The 21355-nt window shown below is 42.7% G+C and overlaps 3 protein-coding genes across 5 annotated transcripts in view; 1 reads left to right on the top strand and 2 right to left on the bottom strand.

Annotated features, from left to right (window-relative positions):
• Positions 1 to 1372: 1372 nt before the first annotated feature.
• On the bottom strand, positions 1373 to 12964 carry nde1 (nudE neurodevelopment protein 1). Of its 3 annotated transcripts, none has more exons than XM_079521125.1 (9): positions 12886 to 12964; positions 10138 to 10361; positions 9504 to 9657; positions 7086 to 7234; positions 6567 to 6703; positions 4248 to 4499; positions 3667 to 3743; positions 2518 to 2683; positions 1373 to 2416 (listed from the first exon to the last, which is right to left on the bottom strand). In XM_079521125.1, the coding sequence occupies exons 2-8, from the start codon at positions 10221 to 10223 to the stop codon at positions 2522 to 2524; spliced, it is 1017 nt and encodes a 338-aa protein (XP_079377251.1). In that variant the 5' UTR covers positions 10224 to 10361; positions 12886 to 12964; the 3' UTR covers positions 1373 to 2416; positions 2518 to 2521. The 3 variants fall into 3 exon arrangements, with proteins under 3 accessions (XP_079377251.1, XP_079377252.1, XP_079377253.1); XM_079521126.1 differs by lacking the exon at positions 12886 to 12964 and adding an exon at positions 12420 to 12579; XM_079521127.1 differs by lacking the exon at positions 12886 to 12964 and adding an exon at positions 11302 to 11402.
• Positions 12965 to 16906: 3942 nt separating this feature from the next.
• Positions 16907 to 20331, bottom strand: mpv17l (MPV17 mitochondrial membrane protein like; the record flags this gene model as incomplete). Its single annotated transcript, XM_079521140.1, has 4 exons — positions 16907 to 17125; positions 18240 to 18269; positions 19244 to 19314; positions 20013 to 20331. 4 exons carry the CDS (start codon positions 20329 to 20331, stop codon positions 16910 to 16912), a joined length of 636 nt encoding a protein of 211 aa, XP_079377266.1. The 3' UTR covers positions 16907 to 16909.
• The window catches only part of crlf3 (cytokine receptor-like factor 3), a 30287-nt gene continuing 29212 nt past the window's right edge, over positions 20281 to 21355 (top strand). The window contains exon 1 of the mRNA XM_079521111.1: positions 20281 to 20361. The gene's annotated coding sequence lies outside the window, so the exon portion shown is untranslated. The remainder of the gene's footprint in view (positions 20362 to 21355) is intronic.

Raw genomic sequence — 21355 nt, 5'->3', positions numbered from 1 at the left:
GGGTTGGGCCTCAGTCATTGACACAATAAATGAAAGGGTTTGGTTAAGGCTAAGACAATAAATGAGGTTGATGACTTATACAACCTCAAATAACAAAATAATCAGGCCATTCCGTATGAGATATGTTCAATACCGTACATTGTGTGGTCAGGAAAAAGTCAGTCTCTCTGATATTGCGGTACCATTAACAACCTATAGGTATGCAGGGGAAATTACATTTAATTCTGCTTTTTGGAAAGGTGGTTATGGCAGTCAATGCTGCTGATGTGCCCTTAAGTAAAAACAAAACAAAAACAATAAATAAATCAGCACCAGCATTTTGCAGTATTAATGTAGAGGATTCATACCAATATGAACCAACCAGGGATAAATAGGCCAACCATCATGTAGTTCTACCAAGACCCCTGTCTGTTTTGACACAATATGAATTATAAAATGCAGTCTAATTATGCAAGCCATTTACATAATTACTTTCATACATGTAGATAATCAAATCTTTTATTATGAGGTGGTTTACATCAGAACTAAATGCTAAGAAATTATTTATAAAAGAAACATTAGACAGTCAAGCTTAGTCTTGAAGTCCCCTATTCAGTCTAAAAAGTGACATTAATTCAGTAGTCATTTCACTTTGTCTGCAGCTCCGATATTAAACACTAAAGCCAAATATAGTTTGACCAGGGTCCCCCAGGGGTCTGTGTACTTTTTCCCTCTACACAAAGTATCTGTTTGCTGAAAATAGCCGATCTACAAGATCACAACGCATGAGCTTGTAGACGGGCGATTTTCACATGACCACAATAAGGACGGTAGGGTTAATTTTGTTAAAGTAACTATAGTAACCATCAACTGTGGGAGAATAAACGTGACCTTTTACACGCCAACTTTCAGTAATAATCTTTTTAACATTCAGTCATCACAACGTATCAGTACAACCAACAAAAGACCAACAATTTCTAAAACGTTACACATATTCCTTTGTATTACAGTTTAGAATTGGTGATGAGCTGGGGGATCAGCCCAATGAGATGTTGAATGTGTCAGCACCCTCCAGTGTAGAAAAGACACTGCAAGTGATAGGTTTATGGTTATGAACAAAAAGGTTGTGAAACCTTAAAAGCTCTGTATTCAGATAATAATCATTGCTGTGTTTTGTTCAATAACAGCAGTCTCCCCATCTCTCCAGTTCTTTATTACACAGAATAAATTGCAAATGTTATCCAATCTGGATAGAGAACCCATTTAGCAGGTTCAATTGTAGTGTTGTAGTTCCAATTTGTCTGCTCATCTTTCTCCAACTGCACCATTCTGACCCGAAAATGCATTTTGTTTACTAAAGAACTGGTAGAAATACACCCCGTTACAGAACACACGCAATAGAAATGATTATTGGAAGAATAGATTTATTTAACACTTATAACAAAACAAACACACTTTTAATAAACACTGGTAACCAGTGTCTTTTTTACTTTCTTCTAAGAGTGGTGGCAGTTGTTTCAGTTCTCCTTTTTCTTGCTACATTGCAAGTGTCAAGAGCGATCAGTTTGTTGGAAGCTGGGGGAGGGGGGGGGGGGGTTCCTCTCTCGTAAGTTAACTGCCCCTCTTAGTTTCCATTTACAATTAATACTGAGATCTGCACTGCTTTCACTTTTAAGGGCTAAAACAAATGAGTGCTCCTGCCCACTGTGCCCAGTCACATTCAAATGAGGTGGACATTCGTAGATAGCCCGGCCTTTATGAGCCAATTCACAGGGCTGTACAAGGAATCCCTGACCAGTTTTAAAGGTGACTTTTAAAAGACATTTTCTCTGCAACGTCATTGAGTAAATAGCGGGGTTCGTTCCAGTAACACAATCTCCCTAAGGTGTAAAAAAAAAGGTGCAAAAAAAAAAAAAAAGGCAAAACACAAGTGATGCACCACAATAAAAACGTAAGGTGTGTATCCCACAGTACATGGTAGATAAATTACTTCAGACTTAGTGCAAGTGGCAAAAATAAAACTTCACGACCACATCCCTCAGAGAAATACCATGGTACAGTTACAGTCCACTGTTTCTCAATGTCGTGTCCAGGGACCAAATGAACCCTTATAGCTCTGTAACTCAAGAGTAAAAAAATATAACAATCTGAGTTAAACAGTGTACATTGGTGTCCCAGAGATTAAAAAAGACGTTCTCAAATGGGGGCCGAATGCACACAAAACTGGGTGTTCTCGCTCGGGTGGGCGCAGTCGGTTTAAAGCAGCGTGCTGTGTCCAAGGCCGTGGTACCCCAGTACCATCACAACGATGCGTATGGGAAGGCACGGGTGGCGTGCTGGCTGGGGACGAGGCTGATTGGGCATTCAACACCGTCAGCAGTCACAGTAGAAAGCTTTGGTCCGGGTCCGAAATCCGAATTCTAGACTCTTGACGAGCCTGCGAAAGAAAACGCACAATCATTTATGCAAGTTGTACGAACACATTGTGGACCAAGGACACGTCACAACTGAAGACAAAGGGCAGCGATTATGACTTACAACTTTACAAAAAGCTGTTGTAGAGGCCATTGGTGGAGGGAGTCAGAGGAGTCTCGGAGGCGCTGGGTTGGCTCCCCGCTGTCCCCTGCCGTCCCATCAGGCTGTTGCGGTTGACGTTCTGCTCGTGGACGAACCCCCGACACAATGCCAGCTTGGACTCCAGGTTCTAAAAGGCAGGGACAGCAACTGTGACATTAATGTGTGTTTTCAATTTGTTTATGGCATACTCCAAACCACTGGTTCCCTTAATTTGTAGTCTTCCTACTATACATTGTTTTTAATTATTATTTCAAACAATTTTCTAAACAAATGTTACCAAAAAACATTATCAAAGATGTTCATGAATTAAAAACAAAATTGAATTTGCCTTGTGCGCTTGTAGATCTGCTATTCACTAGTTTGGTTCCTGGGAAAACGTGTCATTTCTCTTTTGGGTTTTGAGCTAAAACGTTTGGAAAGTACACAGCAAGTTAGTACTGTGGGAACCAACACACGGTCACGAGGACTACCCAAATTAACATTATGTGGATGTACTCAAGAAAGACAAAGCACCAACGAGCTGGCCAGATGTATGGAGAACTGGGATGACTGGAAGCAACGATGGAAGGCTCGTCTGAGGACGACCGAGAGAGTTTGGGAACCACTGCTCCAAACGATGCCAACCTTTTTTTTTTGGCTAGTTTAAAAACCTCGGAGCGGCAGGTTATTGGCGAGCAGAATACACAAATAGACAGCCAGCTCAGCAAAAACCCCTCGGCTGTTCCCTGAACTACACATCACACGCAAAACAGAAGATCCCCGGCTGGCGGCTCTCTGCGGTGTCACATGACAACCAGTAACTTGTTGGGGATTTTTTTTTAAGACTGCCCGGTTCATTAGACCACTGGTTCTCAACCTGTGGATCGGGACCCCCCCCCCCCCCCAGTTAGGGGCCTCAGAACCGTGAATTGATAATTTAAGAACCTTTTAATAATAAAAGAATAGCTGATCTACAATATAGTTTATATATTAATTTGTGGAACCAAGTCAAACTAAATTCAATGCCTCAACCCCTACATTCCAAATGTATCAGGGTAGTAGGTGGTCCCCAGTTCAAATATATATTTTTTTTTTGGGGCACTATGACAGCATAGTGGCGTGTCTTCTTACCCCTACTTTCCTCAGCAACTCCCCCACGATGTTCAGTGCGGCGATTCGCACCGATGAGGTGACAGTCGTGCCGTCACCTGGCCAGACAAAGACACACATAGAACATTCATTATAATATCTTAAGAGTTGGGTAATGTGACACCACAATATTTGTGAAACAAATGGTTGATAATGTTTTTATTTACCAAAATCAGATATTGGTTAAAGAATGATTTTCCTTTATACCACATAAAATGTTCAATATAGTAATATCAATCAATACTGAATTCTTCCTCATCATTACACTAGTATCTATCGGAGGAGATTTAGTGCAAAGCCCAACAATATATCACCGCCTCCGCCGTCACATAAAACTTTGGTCACACACACACACACACACACACACACACATTTATTTATGTCAAAGATGGCCACATTTATACAGATTTGGCTACATGCTCCCACGAGAGACGATTTGCAAAGGTTTTCCAAAAATAGCCCAAAATAAGTCTAGAAAATGAATAATGATGAGTTCCTCATTTTTGGTGGGGGACCCCTGGGAGTCCCTGAATCTTTGAGAACCACAGGGCTAGCCAACTGACCTGGGTTGCAGGATGGCGTGGCAGGTGGAGTGGCAAAAACGCTGGCTGAACCCGGCGGCCTGGAGGGGGGAGACGCAGGAGGAAGAGCAGCGTGGAAGGAAGAGGAGGGAGGAGATGACGCTGCCGTTTGGTCCGACGGGGAGTGAGGAGGAGTGAGGTGGGGGTCCGAGGAAGGGAGCGAAGGCTCTTTGGCCCCACCGCCGAGAGAGGGCTTCCTCTCCTTCTGTTGCACCGCCAACTCCTGTCTCAGGTCTGCGTCACATACACAAAAACATGGATTACATGGATTAAAGCACCAAAACTAAAAAGAAAGAAATCTCATGACTTAAGTTTTGTTAGGCCTTCTTAAAGCGCATGAAAGGAGCCCCCCACACCAGCATTCTGTTTCCTAAACAATTAGCACAATATGTAAAATTGTTTTAGTATCATCAGTCTAAACCTACATATGCTGTTCTACATAATTTACAGCCAACCGCAGCTGAAGCAATTAGCCCTTGGCTTTCGCTAAAACCCACCCCAAAAAGCGACTGTCCAATGCCAATCCAAATAGTTTAGCAACCGTTGCTAAGGATGGCAAGCTTTCGTCACCTCATAGCTGTCAGTGATATTTTGCATGGCTGTGTTGTTGAACACATACACAGCTTAAGGTCAGGAAAGTTACACGACTGAGCCACCCAGGTGATGGCAATAATACTAATCACCGTAGTCTTCCGTGCATTACAAGAAAACTCTTTCATCCGCTAACATTTTGTATTTCTAGTTATGTCATGCTCATTTGTCCAGTGCATACACTGCATAGCCTACTGCAGGCCTGGTTGACTAGATTTAGAAGACATTTTGAAGCTCTTGCTACTGAAACAATCGATTATTTTTATGGAGAAATCCCGTCATTTACCATGCATCTCAATGGGTGAGAAGGGCAGCTTGCCAGGTCTCCTCTCTTGCTAATGTGCCTATTGGACAAGGACAGGTTGGGGAGGGACTTAGCAAAGGGCTAATTGCAGATTAAGGGTTTAACATTTGCCTTTACCAAATATCTGAGGGTATAAGATGCGTCTGAAAGTATGTATTCTGTTGCTTGCTTGAACAATTCAAATACTCTTTAATCAAAATCTTGTACATTGGCCATGTCTGGGCGCAACACAAGGGTTAGCCAAGAGAAAGATGCAATAATTAATGGAACCTGCATGAAATCAAATAGTGGGGGCTGAGAACTTTAACCAATGAAAACACTAGCTCGTTCAGTATAGACCACAGCTCACAAAACACTAGCCAATCATGTTTTTCCTAGCATGGCAGGGGCAGAGTGTAGAGTAGGAGAGTAGCGACATGCTTTGATCTCGCCGCAAAGCGGGTGCCTATGGGGAGTATGGGCTATAGTTCCACTTCCAAACACAAGTAAGACGCGCGAACGCGGGAAGCGAACGCAGCTCGTAAATTGCAAAAACAACAATTAGAATAAATTACGTAATTGTTTAAGGTTTTTTTTAAGTTCTCTTTTTTTGTGTTTAAAAGTTAAATTTTTTTTAAGCTAAGTTTTTTTTTAAGTTAAGTTTTTTTTAAGTTAAGTTGTGTGTGCGTGTGTGTTTTTCCTTTAAGTTTTTTTTTTTAAGTTAAGTTTTTTTTAAGTTAAGTTTTGTGTGTGTGTGCGCGTGCGTGCGTGCGTGCGTGTGTGTTTTTGTGTGTGATACAGCTGCGCCCTCTGGTGGTGGGCGGGTGGTGTTACAGCGTGACACACACACAAACACACAGACACACAGACGTGATCTGCTGGGTCTCATAGTAAATGCTCACTGCGTTCGCAATTACTCCTATGGCTGGAACTATCCCATTGAGATAGAATGAGCACTTCCGCATTCCATTGTTACAATGGGAGTCAACACTAGTGTCGCCACTCTCTTACTATATTACTCTGGGCAGGGGGACACTTGAGCTCAGAAAACCTGTGATTGGCTTGTTGTTTCAATTATAATTTTAGGAATTCAGAACTCACATACTTAAGTGACCCAAACACAACATTATTCCAGCGCAATACATGTTGAGTCTTTTTTTAATCTTCATCAGTGAATAGTCCAATTGAAACTGCACTGGAATAAAGCACAGTTTAAAGGCCAGACCACACCAATGCAACTAGCTCCTTGCTACAAAACCATTTTAAGGCCAGTCCACACCAATATAACTCCTTGCAACTGCCATTGGGGATAATGGTTGCAAGTAGTTCATGAATTGGTGTGGACTGGCCTTTCACAACAAATTTCCATTTAATGACACCCAACACATGATGGAGCTGTACGGCACCCAACACACACGCGGCCGTACCTCGCGCCTCGTCCTTTAGTCTCTGGACAGACACCAGGAGGGTCTCCTTCTCGTCCAGCTCGCTCTCCAGGAAAGCGTTCCTCTCTATCACCTGGTTCATCCTCTGCTCAAAGTCATCCAGAGACATGATGGTGGCCCTGTGGGGAACAGCGACAACAAGCACTGTTCACTCCATTGAGGTGAACTATGAAATGAAAACATGGTCATTCAACCGTCTTTAAATCGCCACAAACCATGTGTCATTGTTTGTGGAGAGAAACACGATTTGAGCTCTACTCTACAAAAACAATCAACACTACTTTTGCACACCTACATCAAATGACATGTGCGTGGGAGTAGGCAGTCAACGTATAATTTCTTTCTCTTTTTTTTGTGGGGGGGGGGGGGGGGGGGGTCAATCTGAATCTATACTTTGGGAAGGTGGTGAAAAAAGGTACAGTACTGTGGAATGCATGCATGCATGTGTGCATGTTTAAAGCATAAAGTGTGCGTGAGTGTGCATGCGTGTTGTGGCCAGACCTCTTGGCCCTCTCCAGGTCATCATTAGCCTGTTCCAGCTCTCGGATGTATTTGTGCAGCTGGTCTCTGATAGCGGTGGTCTCTGCTAGGTCTCCCTCCAGGGTGGAGATGTGACGATGCGCCTCCGAGTGCTGAGTCTCATACTTATCCTGAAAGCCACACACACAGCAAGACATCCCCGCCACACAAACACAGAATGGGCATAGTAGTTAGGATTAGGGGCACAACAAATAATAGAACTAATCAATTGAAAGTTTTCAGAAAAACGTCAAATATTTATTCGAAAGAATTATGCAGCCAGATTGAAAGGTATAGTTACGTATAGGGGTTCCCGGTCAAAATTATTGGTCAATACAATAATGGATCCCTATTTTGGGCATGTCAGACAAAAAGTAAAATCAAAATAAGGTTTTTAATAACAGCGAAGATAGACAATCTACAAACTCACGTGCCACACTATGAGCCTAACTAGGAGCCATAGAGGATGAAAACACAATGCATAACATTGTTTTCATAACGTAACAATGATCCATGCAGGTTAGGATAAAATCTGCCTAACTAATTCGCCTGTGCTTCCACTACTGCATTTCACTAAAAGGATACTAGAATAGATTGAATCATCAACGAGTGCTGGAAACAGAGGAGAGACTGTGAAATGTTTGGAATGTGTCTATGACAAGTACATCCATCCCCTCCAGACACCAGCCCAACAGTAGTCATCAGCTGCCTATCTGCACTGAATCAGCCCTCTGTGTGCACGCAGGCATACACACTTCAAACTGTAGTACACACAGTCTTTGCTGAGCCCCATAAAAGTAGTCTTGACATCAGCTGACACATGTGAAAATCCTCAGTCACACACATATTTGAAGGTTTATAATCATGTGCGTGGTAGCGATTAAATGTGTTTAAGGCATTTGAACCTGATGATGTTTGGTGTTAAACGATTCTTTTTTATAATTATCTTAATGCCTTTGTTAGGTCTTGTTTATCGCTGCCACATCCATCAAAGGGTATGTTAATGACCTCTGTGATTGTATTGTTTTCTGGTGGATGGGGTGCTGGGCCGTACTCTTGTGAAACGGTGAGGACATGAGGGCAAGGTGAAGTGAACTGGAACATGAAAACGCATATGCTGCCTTCAGTAAACTACGGTTATACACAGAGCAGAGATGCCCACGAGTCTCGGAGCTCGAGTCCGAGTAGAGTCTGGAGTAGAGTCCGAGTCTTGTCTCGAGTAGAGTCTCGAGTCTTTAGCCACGAGTAAGAGTAGAGTCTGGAGTCTTAGTAAAATAAAATAAAATCTGGTTTTAAAACTTTTAATTATACGACATAACCTAAGGCTGAAATACAGTTGTGATGAGTTGTTGGCTGTTAAGTTCCAAGCTCATGGTTCCATTTCCAGGACAGGAGTAAACGTCTCTGAAGTATAGGTAGGTAGATCTCCATTTAGTTTCCACTGAAGTAACGGAGTTATGTCCAAGTATTGTCTCTGTTCGAAAAGTGAACCTTTATCATTATCCATCTTAATTGTGCAATGGTCCAAAACAGAGCTACATCGTCGTGACAACTTAGGCTATTAAATATCTAATACTGTAAGTTTACAACAATCAGCCTCTCAAACACATGGCTTGTACCAATGTGTAACATGCGCCGGGCCAGCTACCCCCCCACAAAAAAAACAGACATACAAGCTGTCGACACGCCGTTTCATGGCTTGTTGACAGCTTGCAGATCTGTTCTTTTGGGCACATAACCAATGATGCATGATGGAGTATAGGCTACAACTCAGCCTGTAGGTACTGTAACATTACGTGGGCACTGGGCATGGTGGTCAACATATGGAACTTGACGTGGCAATACATGGAGAAGTTTGTCAAGGAAGGAACTAAGGACGGATGGCCAAACGAGCCCTATGGAACAAACTGCACATGCCACTTTATTAGCACCTGGCTGGACGGGGAACAAGGTTAATCCTTTTTTGACATCTTGTATTTTCACTGCTTATGGTTACTGGAATGGTCTTATTGTTGTGGGGTTTTTATTGTTTGTATTCATGCATGGTTGATACAAAGGGGTTCGAGTTATGCTTCACAGTCAGTAATGCATAAACAGTGATGAAGCTACTTTAATTAAGTGTTCATGTGAACATTGGTTTATTTATGCTGTTTAGGCCTATATGCATTATGTCAACCTTTGCTGTGTGTATACGTTTATGGATTTATTGATTGACTTGTGAGATGTATATTTTATCTCAGTTTCTATGGTGAACTTTGGAATAAAGTGTCAGTCAAAATCAGTCGGCTTCGCCCTTATTGTCCAGCCAGGGTCCGCTACACCAACGATATCCATGTTTGTCAGCAAGCGGCACCATCAGAAGTAATGAATGCGGCACTGAAGTCATCGCACGTCTTTTACCTTGTAGCTCTCCAGTTCCATGCGGAGGCGGTTGTTGGCAGTGAGCAGCTCACGGTTGCGTGCCTCACACTGTTTCAACTCAGTCTCCAGCTCCACCTCGTAATCCCTGCTCATCTGCTGGAACTCCTGGAGCTCCTCCTGGCTCTCCTCTGAACTGCGCACACACGCACACGTCCATTAGTACGACGCTGTCGCTTGCCGCAAATAACTGATCTCGTCGGTGAGTGACACCGTTGCATGAAACATACGTAGGTCTAAGCCACATGGGCCATAAAGACAAATGGGTAGTTAGTAAGCAAGGTGTGATTTTTTTTCTATTAATTTGGTCATTAAGGTAGACAGAATGAGACGTCTGCTCTGAAACAGAGCAGACGGAAAAAAGTTATGGTCATTTTTGTATACTACACCATAGACAACCTGTAAACATTTCCAAATTTCATCATGCTTTAAGTAGCATGTGACATGTCAAACTAGGGGGTTTTCATGATTCTGAATCCATTCCAAGCATTAGTTTTGCATGAAAAACACTCCTTGGCCTAAAAACGGCCACAGCCTTAATCACAAATGTGATGAGGTCAGCACATTTGAGAACCACTGACTGATACAGTACCTATGCTCTGGACGTGAGACCTACCACTGGCGGTGTTTCTCTGCCAGATCCTTCCAGTATTTCACCTCCTCTTCCAAGGAGCTGAACTCCGGGATTTCCTGGTCCCCCATGTCTGGTGGTCCGAAGGGGGGCAAGCAGCGAGCAGCTGTGGTGGTGAGTGTCACACACCAGGTTCAATGCACTCCTCCTCACACTCCCAGTTTTAACTCAAATGGAGCTACCTGTAGCCCTAGGGGTACGTGGAGGTACTATGGAGAAAATGGGGGAAGAATATAATGTGTTATTTTTAATGATAAAACATTGAGCTTTGTGTGAAACGGAACCCACTGATCTGTGTAAAGAGTTTATAAATTACATTTAAAACTTGACTAGCACAACCATTGAATAGAAAGCAATACTAATATTAGCCCCTCTCGGGACCCCCTCGGTTGAGTTCTTTTCATCGTTCACCCGTAGGGTCCCTTAGCATTTATTCCACCGTCTATGGTACACAGCTGTACATACGCTCCGTTCAGGCCGTGCTGCGCTCCGCTTAAGTGGTCGTGAGATGTTTCAAAGATGCATAACACTGCTATAGGAAACGTGGAAGAATTTTAATTTGGCGCAGATGCCGTTAAGTATTTTTAATCTTTTTTTCCCCGTTTTGGCTGCTCTGAAATTCTCTCTTCCTTCCTTCCTTATTGACTTCCCATTGTACCGCCTCCCGCACAGAAACTGGCTAGCTGCACGTCCCTACGTTCCTGCCTCTGATCTGCTCTGTCGCAGCTAGCCAGTGTCGGTGCGGGAGGCGGTACAATGGGGAGTTAATAAGGAAGTCAAGGGAGGAAGGGAGAATTTCAGAGTAGCCAAAAAGAAGAAAAAAAAACACTTAACGGCATCTGCGCCAAATGAAAATTCTTCCACGTTTCCGTTGTCTCCTATAGCAGTGTTATGCATATTTGAAACATCTCACGACCACTTAAGCGGAGCGCAGCACGGCCTGAACGGAGCGTATGTACAGCTGTGTACCATAGACAGTGGAATAAATGCTAAGGGACCCTACGGGTGAACGATGAAAAGAGCTCAACCGAGGGGTCCCTAGAGGGGCTATACTAATATGCGATTACGGTTTTAATTTAAAAAAAAAAAACTTTATGTAACTTTGCCCCTCTGTTTACATAATATAGAAATGTTTTACCCATCATTCACCTCTGTCAGTTATCAGCCACTGAAGTAGTGTGGTGTTTACCTGCAGAAACACTGCCTTCTGGTGTTTTCACTGTTTGTTTTGGCTTCAAAAACGTCCCTGTCTAGCAAAACAAACCAAGTAAACACAACCACACTATACTGAGAGAAATGATGGATAAATAATATATTGATTTGTTATGTAAACACATGGCAACTATGCCTTTAATAACAAATAGCCTTAGGGCCTAGTGAAATGTTAAGGTGACAGTTTAAAAGAATTCAGAGGCACTTGTAACGCCGTTCTGTAAAGCCCAAACCGCACCAATGATTCGCCATGAAAATCCTTGGAACATTGCAATCATTATCCCCAATGTCAGTTGAGCTGCATTGGTGCTTGACCTTAAAACAGTTTTGTGCAACTTGCAAAGAGCGGTTTGGGCTTTAGATTAACCAACAGGTGGCTTATTCATAGAATCATATTACTGCGGTAGCTGTAGTTTCTCTTCTCAGTAAAACTAAACTCTTTAGTCTGGTGAAGGTGTAGACTAGCCTTCTCAAGTAAATAAATATAGGCTACCACTACTGCAATGCCAAATAAGACAAATCAATCAACCTAGGGTTTACTTTTATGTAGGTAAGCAACAGTCTCGCATGGGGGTGTCGCTCGCAAAAAGAACAGACCTACAAGTCATCAAGCCTCCAACCAACGCGAACGCGATCGATGCGTTGGATAGTTTGTAAATCTGTTATTTTAGGCAAGCGACGCCGTCGTACTGCGGGGTATAAATCCAAGTTACGTTAGCCTACACTGAAAAGGGGAAGTCGGCTTTCTTGCTCAGCCTCACTTGACATTTTTCTTTAAATGTAGTATAATAACTTGAGTCCAAACTATATGTGGCTTCAGTACATTATGATTTGAGCAAAGACTTCCCAAAGTCAGACAAACATCATAACAATAAAGTGAAGTCGTAAGAGAAGCACGTACAGACCAGACCCACACCATTTAAATCCCCTGCGCTGACATACGGTCACCAAAGCCGGCATAACGCTATCTAGCTTCTGCCCCCGATTATAAGACGCCTGGGTTGAACCTTAACATTTCAGTGTTCACTTTGAGGTCCTTTAAACAAGCCACTTACTAAAGTCCCGTTGCTGTTGTTAAGGTGACGTCCATTTCAGACAGTCAAGCAAACAAAACAAAATAGTTCCACACAGAAGTTAAACAAATGAAGTGTCTCTCCTTGGAGGAGGACGGACAACAATGAGTTAGTAGTCTTCACATTGTCCACGCGAATCCACCAATCACGAGGCATCCGATGGCATCGTAAACCCTTCTGATTGGTCAACAGACTCACCCTCAACACCAGGGGGAGGTTTGGGGTTTGTGTCCAATCAAAAGACAGATGTATTAGCCAGCGTGTCTGATTGACACCCACACACACACACACACGAGAAACGTACCCACACGAAACGTACCCAGTCTGCAAACTGTTAATACTTCAAACACTGAACTATTTTAGTTCAATGCAGGACTTAGAACCAGTTTTAGTTATTTTTTCAATGATCTTAAAAGTTGGTAGAATTTGGGATATGTAGGCTACAGACCTGCAGCAGCTCCAGTGATGTGCACCTCACCGACTACTGCAGTGGGCTGTTTTTTATACTAGGGTGTGACTGATTGCCAATGTATTCAAAATACATTACATCAGTGGTTCCCACACGTTTTCATGTCAAGGACGCCTTAAATTGACACCGATTAGCCCGCGGTCAGGGTACTATGGTGTCAGCTCTTGTGCCAGTCTGATTTCGTTTTTTGCCAACCTCTTCTTGGATTTATTTAATTTCCAAATAAATAAATCACTCCATACCATCTTTTGTCCCATTGAATTTTTAAGTGCACAGCCCTGCTCATGGATGACTCCTTCAGACGGAAATGCATGTTTGAATTTACATTACTACAAACATACTATTTATCCATTCAGTACATTCAGCCCAGGGCTGAATGATAAGCAACACCTGTGTGGAATAGTTACACCTTCTAGGAACCGTGTTACAGGTTCTGGAGGCAAAGTGGAGTTCTGACCCACTTCCAAATAGGCCTACATGTACCTATAGTAATGTGGAAAAATAGTATTTAAAATATTGTGAAAAAGCTGATCTACGGTAAGTTACCTGCTAGCCTGACTTATGCTTTGTCTTACAACAGTGAATCAATTCAGCTTTTATGCACACATATTTAAGGTGTGTCTTGAGATTTTAACGTGCTCATTGGTATGCTTTGGACACAAACCACTATGACTTAAAGACATAAAGAGTTGGATGACCCGTAATTACCTACTCCTCAACTCTGATAAAACGGAAGTTATCGTTATTGGCCCTAAGCCCCTAAGAGACAAACTAGCCGACGAGAACTTTTCCCTAGATGGCATTACCTTGGCCTCCAAGGCCACTGTAAAGAATCTGGGAGTTACCTTTGATCAAGATATGTCCTTCAAATCTCACATCAAACAAATCTCAAAGACTGCCTTTTTTCACCTGCGTAATATTGCAAAGGTTAGGCACATCCTGTCCAAAAATGACGCAGAAAAACTTGTCCACGCATTTGTTACCTCAAGGTAGCTGCTACTGCAACTCGCTATTGTCAGGCTGCCCAAGTAAGTCTCTGAAAAGCCTACAGCTAGTTCAAAATGCTGCGGCGTGTGTGCAGAAGAAGAAGAGACCATATCACTCCTTCACTGGCCTCTCTACACTGGCTCCCGGTTAAATACAGAATAGAGTTCAAAATTCTTCTCCTCACCTACAAAGCTCTCAATGGTCAGGCACCACAATATCTCAAAGAACTCAACGATCCCTACAAACCAAATAGAACACCAGTGTGTTTACAGTATGCAAAAATGCTTACTGTCCCAAAAATATCAAAAGTTACAATAGGAGGCAGGGCGTTTAGGTCCCAGGCACCTCAGCTGTGGAACCTTCTCCCGGCTTCGGTCCGTGGGGCTGACACGCTCTGCACATTCAAGACTAGGTTAAAAACCTTTCTCTACGACAAAGCCTATAGCTAGACTTGTCTCCAGTACTCGCTCACCCGATAAAGTCATAAGGGTGAGAACTGAGTAAGGGGAACCTCCCGCCAAACCCCGCACCTGTGTTGTGTGTCTGCTAAATACCATAATTGTACATTGTTTGTGTGGGTTTGTCTCCCAGCAGTGCTTGTAATATACACTGTATAGGCTCCAGTAAGGCCTGCCACTAACCCAACATCCGGGGAATCCTTCCTTTAAAGTGTCTTGAGACACTTGTGATTTGACACTTTAATACAATTGAATAGAATTGAATTGAAACTATACCAATTAAAAAGTCCCATTTTTGGGGTAGATGGTACATGGTACCCCATCATTGCAGCACAGTGACACCACCTGGCACCTATACACTGTTATGACCTTTAGAAAACATCCCTGGTGACGATTATGTCTATTATACACACAGAAGATTAGCCTGAATCGGTAGCCATGGCCATTACAAATTATGTTCTGGAAGTGAAACGAAATAGAAGATAAACATCTACAATATAATATGGTTTATAATGGTAAGTGGATAGAATTAAACACAGTTTGAAGGTAGACAAAATAAGTAGAAATACTCATACTCTCTAGTAACTAGAGTGAATAAACTAATTTAGGCCCTATTTGTTCATCAGTTACACTAGAGTCTAGTGTAACTGATGAACAAATAGGGCCTAAATTAGTTTATTCACCAATACAAGCTTATCCAACCGAGGGCTGGGCCCAAGGCCCAAGCCCCAGGATTGATAAAGTGCTGATCATTTATATATTACAGCCTTATTTTTCAAAAAGACAATGAGAAATTTGAATTTGATCAAGACTTTAATTGAATAAAGAGAGCATTAATGTCAATTGGAAGTGCCCCGAGACAGTGTGGGGAGGGAGTTGATTGAAAACACTGCAGATGTTGGGGGCTGCCAGCCCTCCTGTATCACTCCCCGGCTCTCACCCAGCCCTCCTGTCAGTCCTACTGTATGTATCACTCCCCGGCTCTCACCCAGCCCTCCTGTCAGTCCTACTGTATGTATCACTCCCCGGAACTCACCCAGCCCTCCTGTCAGTCCTACTGTATCACTCCCCGGCTCTCACCCAGCCCTCCTGTCAGTCCTACTGTATGTATCACTCCCCGGAACTCACCCAGCCCTCCTGTCAGTCCTACTGTATCACTCCCCGGCTCTCACCCAGGGCAAATAAAAGCTGGGCATGCAATGAATATATAGTATGTTGGATGGAGTGTGTTTTAAGGTACCTTGGTCTGGCAACCTCCTTAACTAAGAAATGTAACAGGACAGGTTTAAATAGTTGTTTTTGCTGCATTCTTTACCCTGAAGCAATTCACATCATTAAACTTGATCCAAATGTCCTGATCAAGTGTTTTAGGGCAATATTGGGCTGCCCTAATACATTGGTGCATCCCTAAATATACAAATAAATTGCATTTTTATATTACACTGCATCTCTGAGTACTTTTTGCCACCTAAATTAAATCTCTCTTGTCACCAAATGAAGGCACCATTGATACAATATTAATAACCCGCTGCATATTGAGTACATAAATCATCCCAAACCACTGGTTAAAAACAAAGCAAACAATAAAGCTAGCCACTGTAGTGATCCCAACAACACCTTGCTCGTTCTCACCGAACAGTAATAACGTGCATTTCATTGCGACAGTATGGAACAACCTTTAACAGTTACACAGCACAATCCTGAGTGGTAATTTAAAGTAAACATTTTTATGAAAATATATCCACAGAGATTAAAAGAAAAAAGAAAGTGTGGAATGATTATATCCCAACCCGCCTAAATAAATAAATAATTATATGTTATTATTATGAAATACCGGTAATTATTTGGAGAATTTTGTAGACCCCAACATTATTGTTTTTGTTTACGTCCGCCAGATGTAATTATCCATGTACTTCAGTTTTTGTTGGGAAAGGTGCTGCCTTACAACATGAACATAAATAAGTCAAGGAAACATTTGACAACAGAGGTGTTGAGAGTGCGACATCTAGTGTTTGAAGGTTGTCTATTGCAGCTTTAAGTCTGAGAGTAAAAATGGGACCCAAGACAAGTGCTAGATCACTAGCATTTCTAAAAACATTTTTTTTTAAAGCCTGTAAATGCAATTTGTGGGAATCTTAAATAAAAGAATTTGCCCACTTTTTCTTCTTCTACTGCCTGGATTATAACTTGTGATGTGACAACAAACTGAAGTTGTTGTACTGTAGGTGGTAGATACCTATCTGGTATAGTCTATGAGGTATGTCCTCATCTGGGTGAAACAAACATTTTACACAATGTAACATAGATGTTTTCAAAAGTCTGAAACTGAACTCGTCATTTATAAATGTGTAAAATTAGCACTGTAGAGTCCTGTAGAGTAGAGTCCAGTGCCCAGTGCAGTGTTTGTCAAAGTTTCCCAGTCCTCCAGAAACTCCTCAGCCATATATGTATTTTCATATCATCCAAGCGCATGCATGTGTGTGTGTGTATTTGTGGCGGCACTGGGTATAACTCTCATAAAAATGCAGTGCGACTCTCCGCGACTCTCCGCCCCCTCCTCAGTTCTCCCTCTGCTCTCCTTGTCTCTTGCGGTCCAGCCGGGCCTCGCTGGCGGCCTCCAGGGTCTTGCGGGGGTCCATGACGAAGGCCAGGGCCACGGCGGCCGTTCCGTCGCCGTTCTGCCGCGAGAAGCACAGGAACCACGCCCACAGGAAGGCACAGCAGCCCATGAAGGCCGTGCGCAGGTACAGAGGCATCAGCGCAAAGTTCAGGAACTAGGGGGGGGGGGGGGGGGGGGGGGGGGGGGGGTGGAGATCAGTGTGGGAGAGGATATAAATTAAAATAATACATAGTATTTCTGTTCATTTAACAAATGGTCCATTTGTACACTCTCAGAGTGACATTAAAACTCTGGATTAATGTCGCATAGAGACCATAGACTCCATAAACACTATATTTTGTCTTAAAGATGGGGTAGTGAATAGCACGTAAAGAATAGCTCGTTACTTAGAGCAGCGGAAATACAATCCTCCACACAGTAAAATCCTCTGTGCTCATTGTGTGCTCACGTATAGTCAAAATTAACTCAAATGGATTGGGTCTATTATTACACCTTCAGAGCTAAATGAAAGCAGGGTTTTGTTTCATTATAATCATGGCCTTTTCATTAGACTCTGGGCAGCGGTTCCCAAACCTTTTTGGCCATGCACCCCCTGTTACCTCCTGACCTAGCTGACTTTATTTCCCCCACATGGAAATCAAAATTGCATAAGCTATATATATATTTCCTATATATACACATATATGCACATAATGAACCTGAATATGGCATATATATGCAGCATAGACTATGTTCTGCATATATTGGCATAATACAGTATGTTAATAATATATTTACTGTATAATAAATCCATAGCACCACCATTAGCCTTTCCACAAGGGGTGCACGCACCACAGTCTGGGAACCTCTGAGGGTATGCACGTGACATCATCATCATACCCGGAAGTTATGCAGGAACGCCTACTGACTACTGAGTGGCAAAAAAACGACTTTCTGGCCTTGACATCCCATACATCCAAACAGAAAAGTCCTATCTGATTGTATTAAATTACATTAAACTCACTTTGCCACTCACTTTGCGACTCACCCTAATGCATGCGCAAACCCTCTATTGCGCGCATGTGCGCACACAGCACAGCACACAGGTCACACACACAGGTCACACACACACACACACACACACACACACACACACACACACACACACACACACACACACACACACACACACACACACACACACCCTGTGTTGGTTTTTTATTTTTATTTTGTGTGTATTATGGTGTCTATCATCAGGAACTATACATAGAATTATGTTGAATGTTTACCTGCATGAAAGGCCAGTACATGAGTCCAGTCTGAAAGTCAGAGAAGGACAAAGATATTATTACAAAAACAAAAGAAAAATTGACATATTTAGGGACATGGCACGCAGGTACAAACAAACACGTTACACTAAGTGCATTTACTGAAGTAGGCCTACTGTACTTAAGTACAATTTTTACTTTTCCCAATCTTCAATACTTCCACTTCTAGTTCATTACATCTCAGAAGAAAAATACTATACTCCACTACAATTATTAGAAAACTAGCTACTAATTACTTTGCAGATTTAGATTATTATTACAAAGCTACATTAATCACTTCAGCTCAATACTTATACGTTGCATAATGACCACTTTCACCTTTGGTACTTGTACATCGTGATGCCAATACTTTAGTACCTTTACTCAAGTAAATTTGGAAGACTGAACGTTTACTTGTAACAGAAAGTTTACATTGCGGTATAGCTACTTTTACTTTGGCACTAAGCACCGTACTTCTTCCATCACTGCATACTGTACATACTGTACATACAAGTCTTTGAGGGAATTTCTATATTTACCCTACTAGGCTGTAGGCCTGTCATGGGGCGACATCGGCAGTGACAGCAACCAATCTGCCTTGACCTTGGGGTTTACGGTGGCCTTGACCTTGGGGTTTACGGTGGCCTTGACCTTGGGGTTTACAGTGGCCTTGACCTTGGGGTTTACGGTGGCCTTGACCTTGGGGTTTACGGTGGCCGTGCAGCGGCAGGATTTCAGATTAGGACTACAGTTACTGAGGCACTTTTTTATCCACTGACAGTAATCACGATTGAATTACCCCACTGCTCTGGCAGAGTGCCCGCCACGCAAAGCGGTGAGTGACACAATCTAGGTTAATCGGGGGTGAGCTCACGCTGTGCGGAAGTTAGGTAGGAATGAAGGCAGATAGAAAGGAAGGAAGGAAGGAAGGGAGGAAGGAAGGAAGGACTGAAGGTGAGCTGAGGTGACTACTGTTTGGGCCTTACCCTCCACGTGCTGAAGAACTTCTCCCTCCAATCTTCCAAAATATCCTCTTTGCCCTCCAATAAGCTCACCCCTGTACAGTGGAGGTCACACAGGAGAGAGTTGTTACGCAGGGGGTTGGATTGCCCAGCCATTAAGCCCAATTAATTCTTTGCCTGGCGACACCACTGTGCGAAGGAGCTCAATGGTGTCAAGTGTCACAAATGCCACCGTTTATTATGCATTCTAAAACACAAAAAGCAGTTCAAACCTGTCCATGTATACATTTGAATACATAGACCTGTTGTGTCATGGGCCATGTTGGTTCCCAATACAATACACAATGTTATGATGACAAGTGTTGGAAAGTAAATAAGTACATTATACTCACATACTTTTGAGGTAAATAGGCCTATATGGTTATTTCGAACCTGCTACATTTTCATATAGCCTATTTATTTTGTAGGTTGATATACTGGTATTAACAATATAAAATGCAGATTTGAATTGACCCTTTATCAGCTGCAACATTAACTACTTAAAAGTCTGCCATCCCAGTCCCATGACCCAAAAATTGCATTGTAAAACAAAATGCCAGACGCCAGAGCATGCATCAATGATCAATAATGATAGGCTTAATATGGTTAATAAATAGGCCTATTCGGAAATGGGCCATTATGAATGTGTATAGGCGTAGGTACTGAAACTCTCTCTTGTCATGTTGGCTACCCAGTTGTATATGGCACCTTCCTCCTTCCTCCACCACTGGTCTGTTGATGTTGACTGTCTTACCGGTGTAAAAGACACTGGTTGCCAGCGGCGAAGCGAAGCTCTGGTCCAGAAGCAGTTTTCTCAGCACCATGCCGACGGATTTCCCCGGGAAACGCTGCTCCAGCGCGCGCAGCCAGAAGTAGTTGAAGTTCCCTTGAAAACTGATGGCCACGATGGCCACGTGACGCGTGTGTCTCCAGTCGATGTGCTCTTTTCGTGCCATGAACTGATGGACAAGGTCACCGCCGGCGAACAAGCAGCCGTACAGAGTGACATTGGCCAGCCAGGGAAAGCGTTTAGCTGCCTCCCTCAGCACAGCTCTCCTCATGTTTGCGCACATAGTACAGTGCCTTAAACTGTAAACCAAGGGGTAAGCATGTCATGTGGTGGAAAGTGCCTGAAAAGTAGCCTATACTTTCTTAAGCTATATTTTGATGAACCTTATGGTTCAAATTTAAATATTTTATCTAGGCTATATCCAGTACACCTCAGAGACAAATTATTTACTACAATTATTTACTAGTTGGCTACTTTTGACTTATCCAACTTTACCAGGCGCAACATTGAAGTGATGAATACATTAGCCTACGAATTACAACCCAATAATAAGCCTGTGATTGTGAAATGGGCCGGTCTACCGCCTGCGTAATGAGTTTGGTAAATGGTACCAATTGTCCATGGTACATTGACCAATACATTTTGTTTACTCTAGTACAAAATGTAATATAAGGACTCGGAACAAAGTTGTTTCTTCTACAATGTTATTGCTAAGTAAATCATGCTACTCCTTCCACCACGGAATAAATGATGAATTAATCAAACCTGCCATGGTTACCCACGAGGAGTCAGTCGATCGGATCATGGTCTTTTACAAGAAAGAATGACGTCGACATGGGGCTCCACCGAGAAAAATGAAAGACTTCTATCTAGGTGAGAATTCTGTTCTGTCTCCGGTTCACTGAGGTTGTTGTGATTCCTCGTCGACGCTTTGCTGCAAGTGAAACAGGTGCCTGCCTGTCACTGTGTGCGTGTGTGTGCGCGCGTGTGTGTGTGCCAAATCCAGGCGCGTCATCACGGGCGCTAATCTGTGGGATTGTCCTCAGAGTGCTCCCTTTACACTGTATAATCCTGAGTGTTCAATGAACTCCGAGTCCGAGAGGGTACAACATGGCAACCAAAAGGACATTTGCGGAGTTATACAGACCCTTTTGGTTATTTATACACTGAGTTAAACTAACACTGAGGACTTTAAAAGTGTGCGCAGTAGTGCGTCCATATAGGCTACAGCTGTGTCAAATCAACGCCTTTCCATTTGATTGATTCAATACTTTATTAGTCAGAAATTGTAAACAGAAGTAGGCTAG

The sequence above is a fragment of the Electrona antarctica genome, assembly GCF_951216825.1.
Source record: "Electrona antarctica genome assembly, chromosome: 14".
NCBI classification, from domain to species: domain Eukaryota; kingdom Metazoa; phylum Chordata; class Actinopteri; order Myctophiformes; family Myctophidae; genus Electrona; species Electrona antarctica.
The sequence above is the reverse complement of the archived record's forward strand: the minus strand, read 5'-3'. Positions and strand labels throughout refer to the sequence as shown.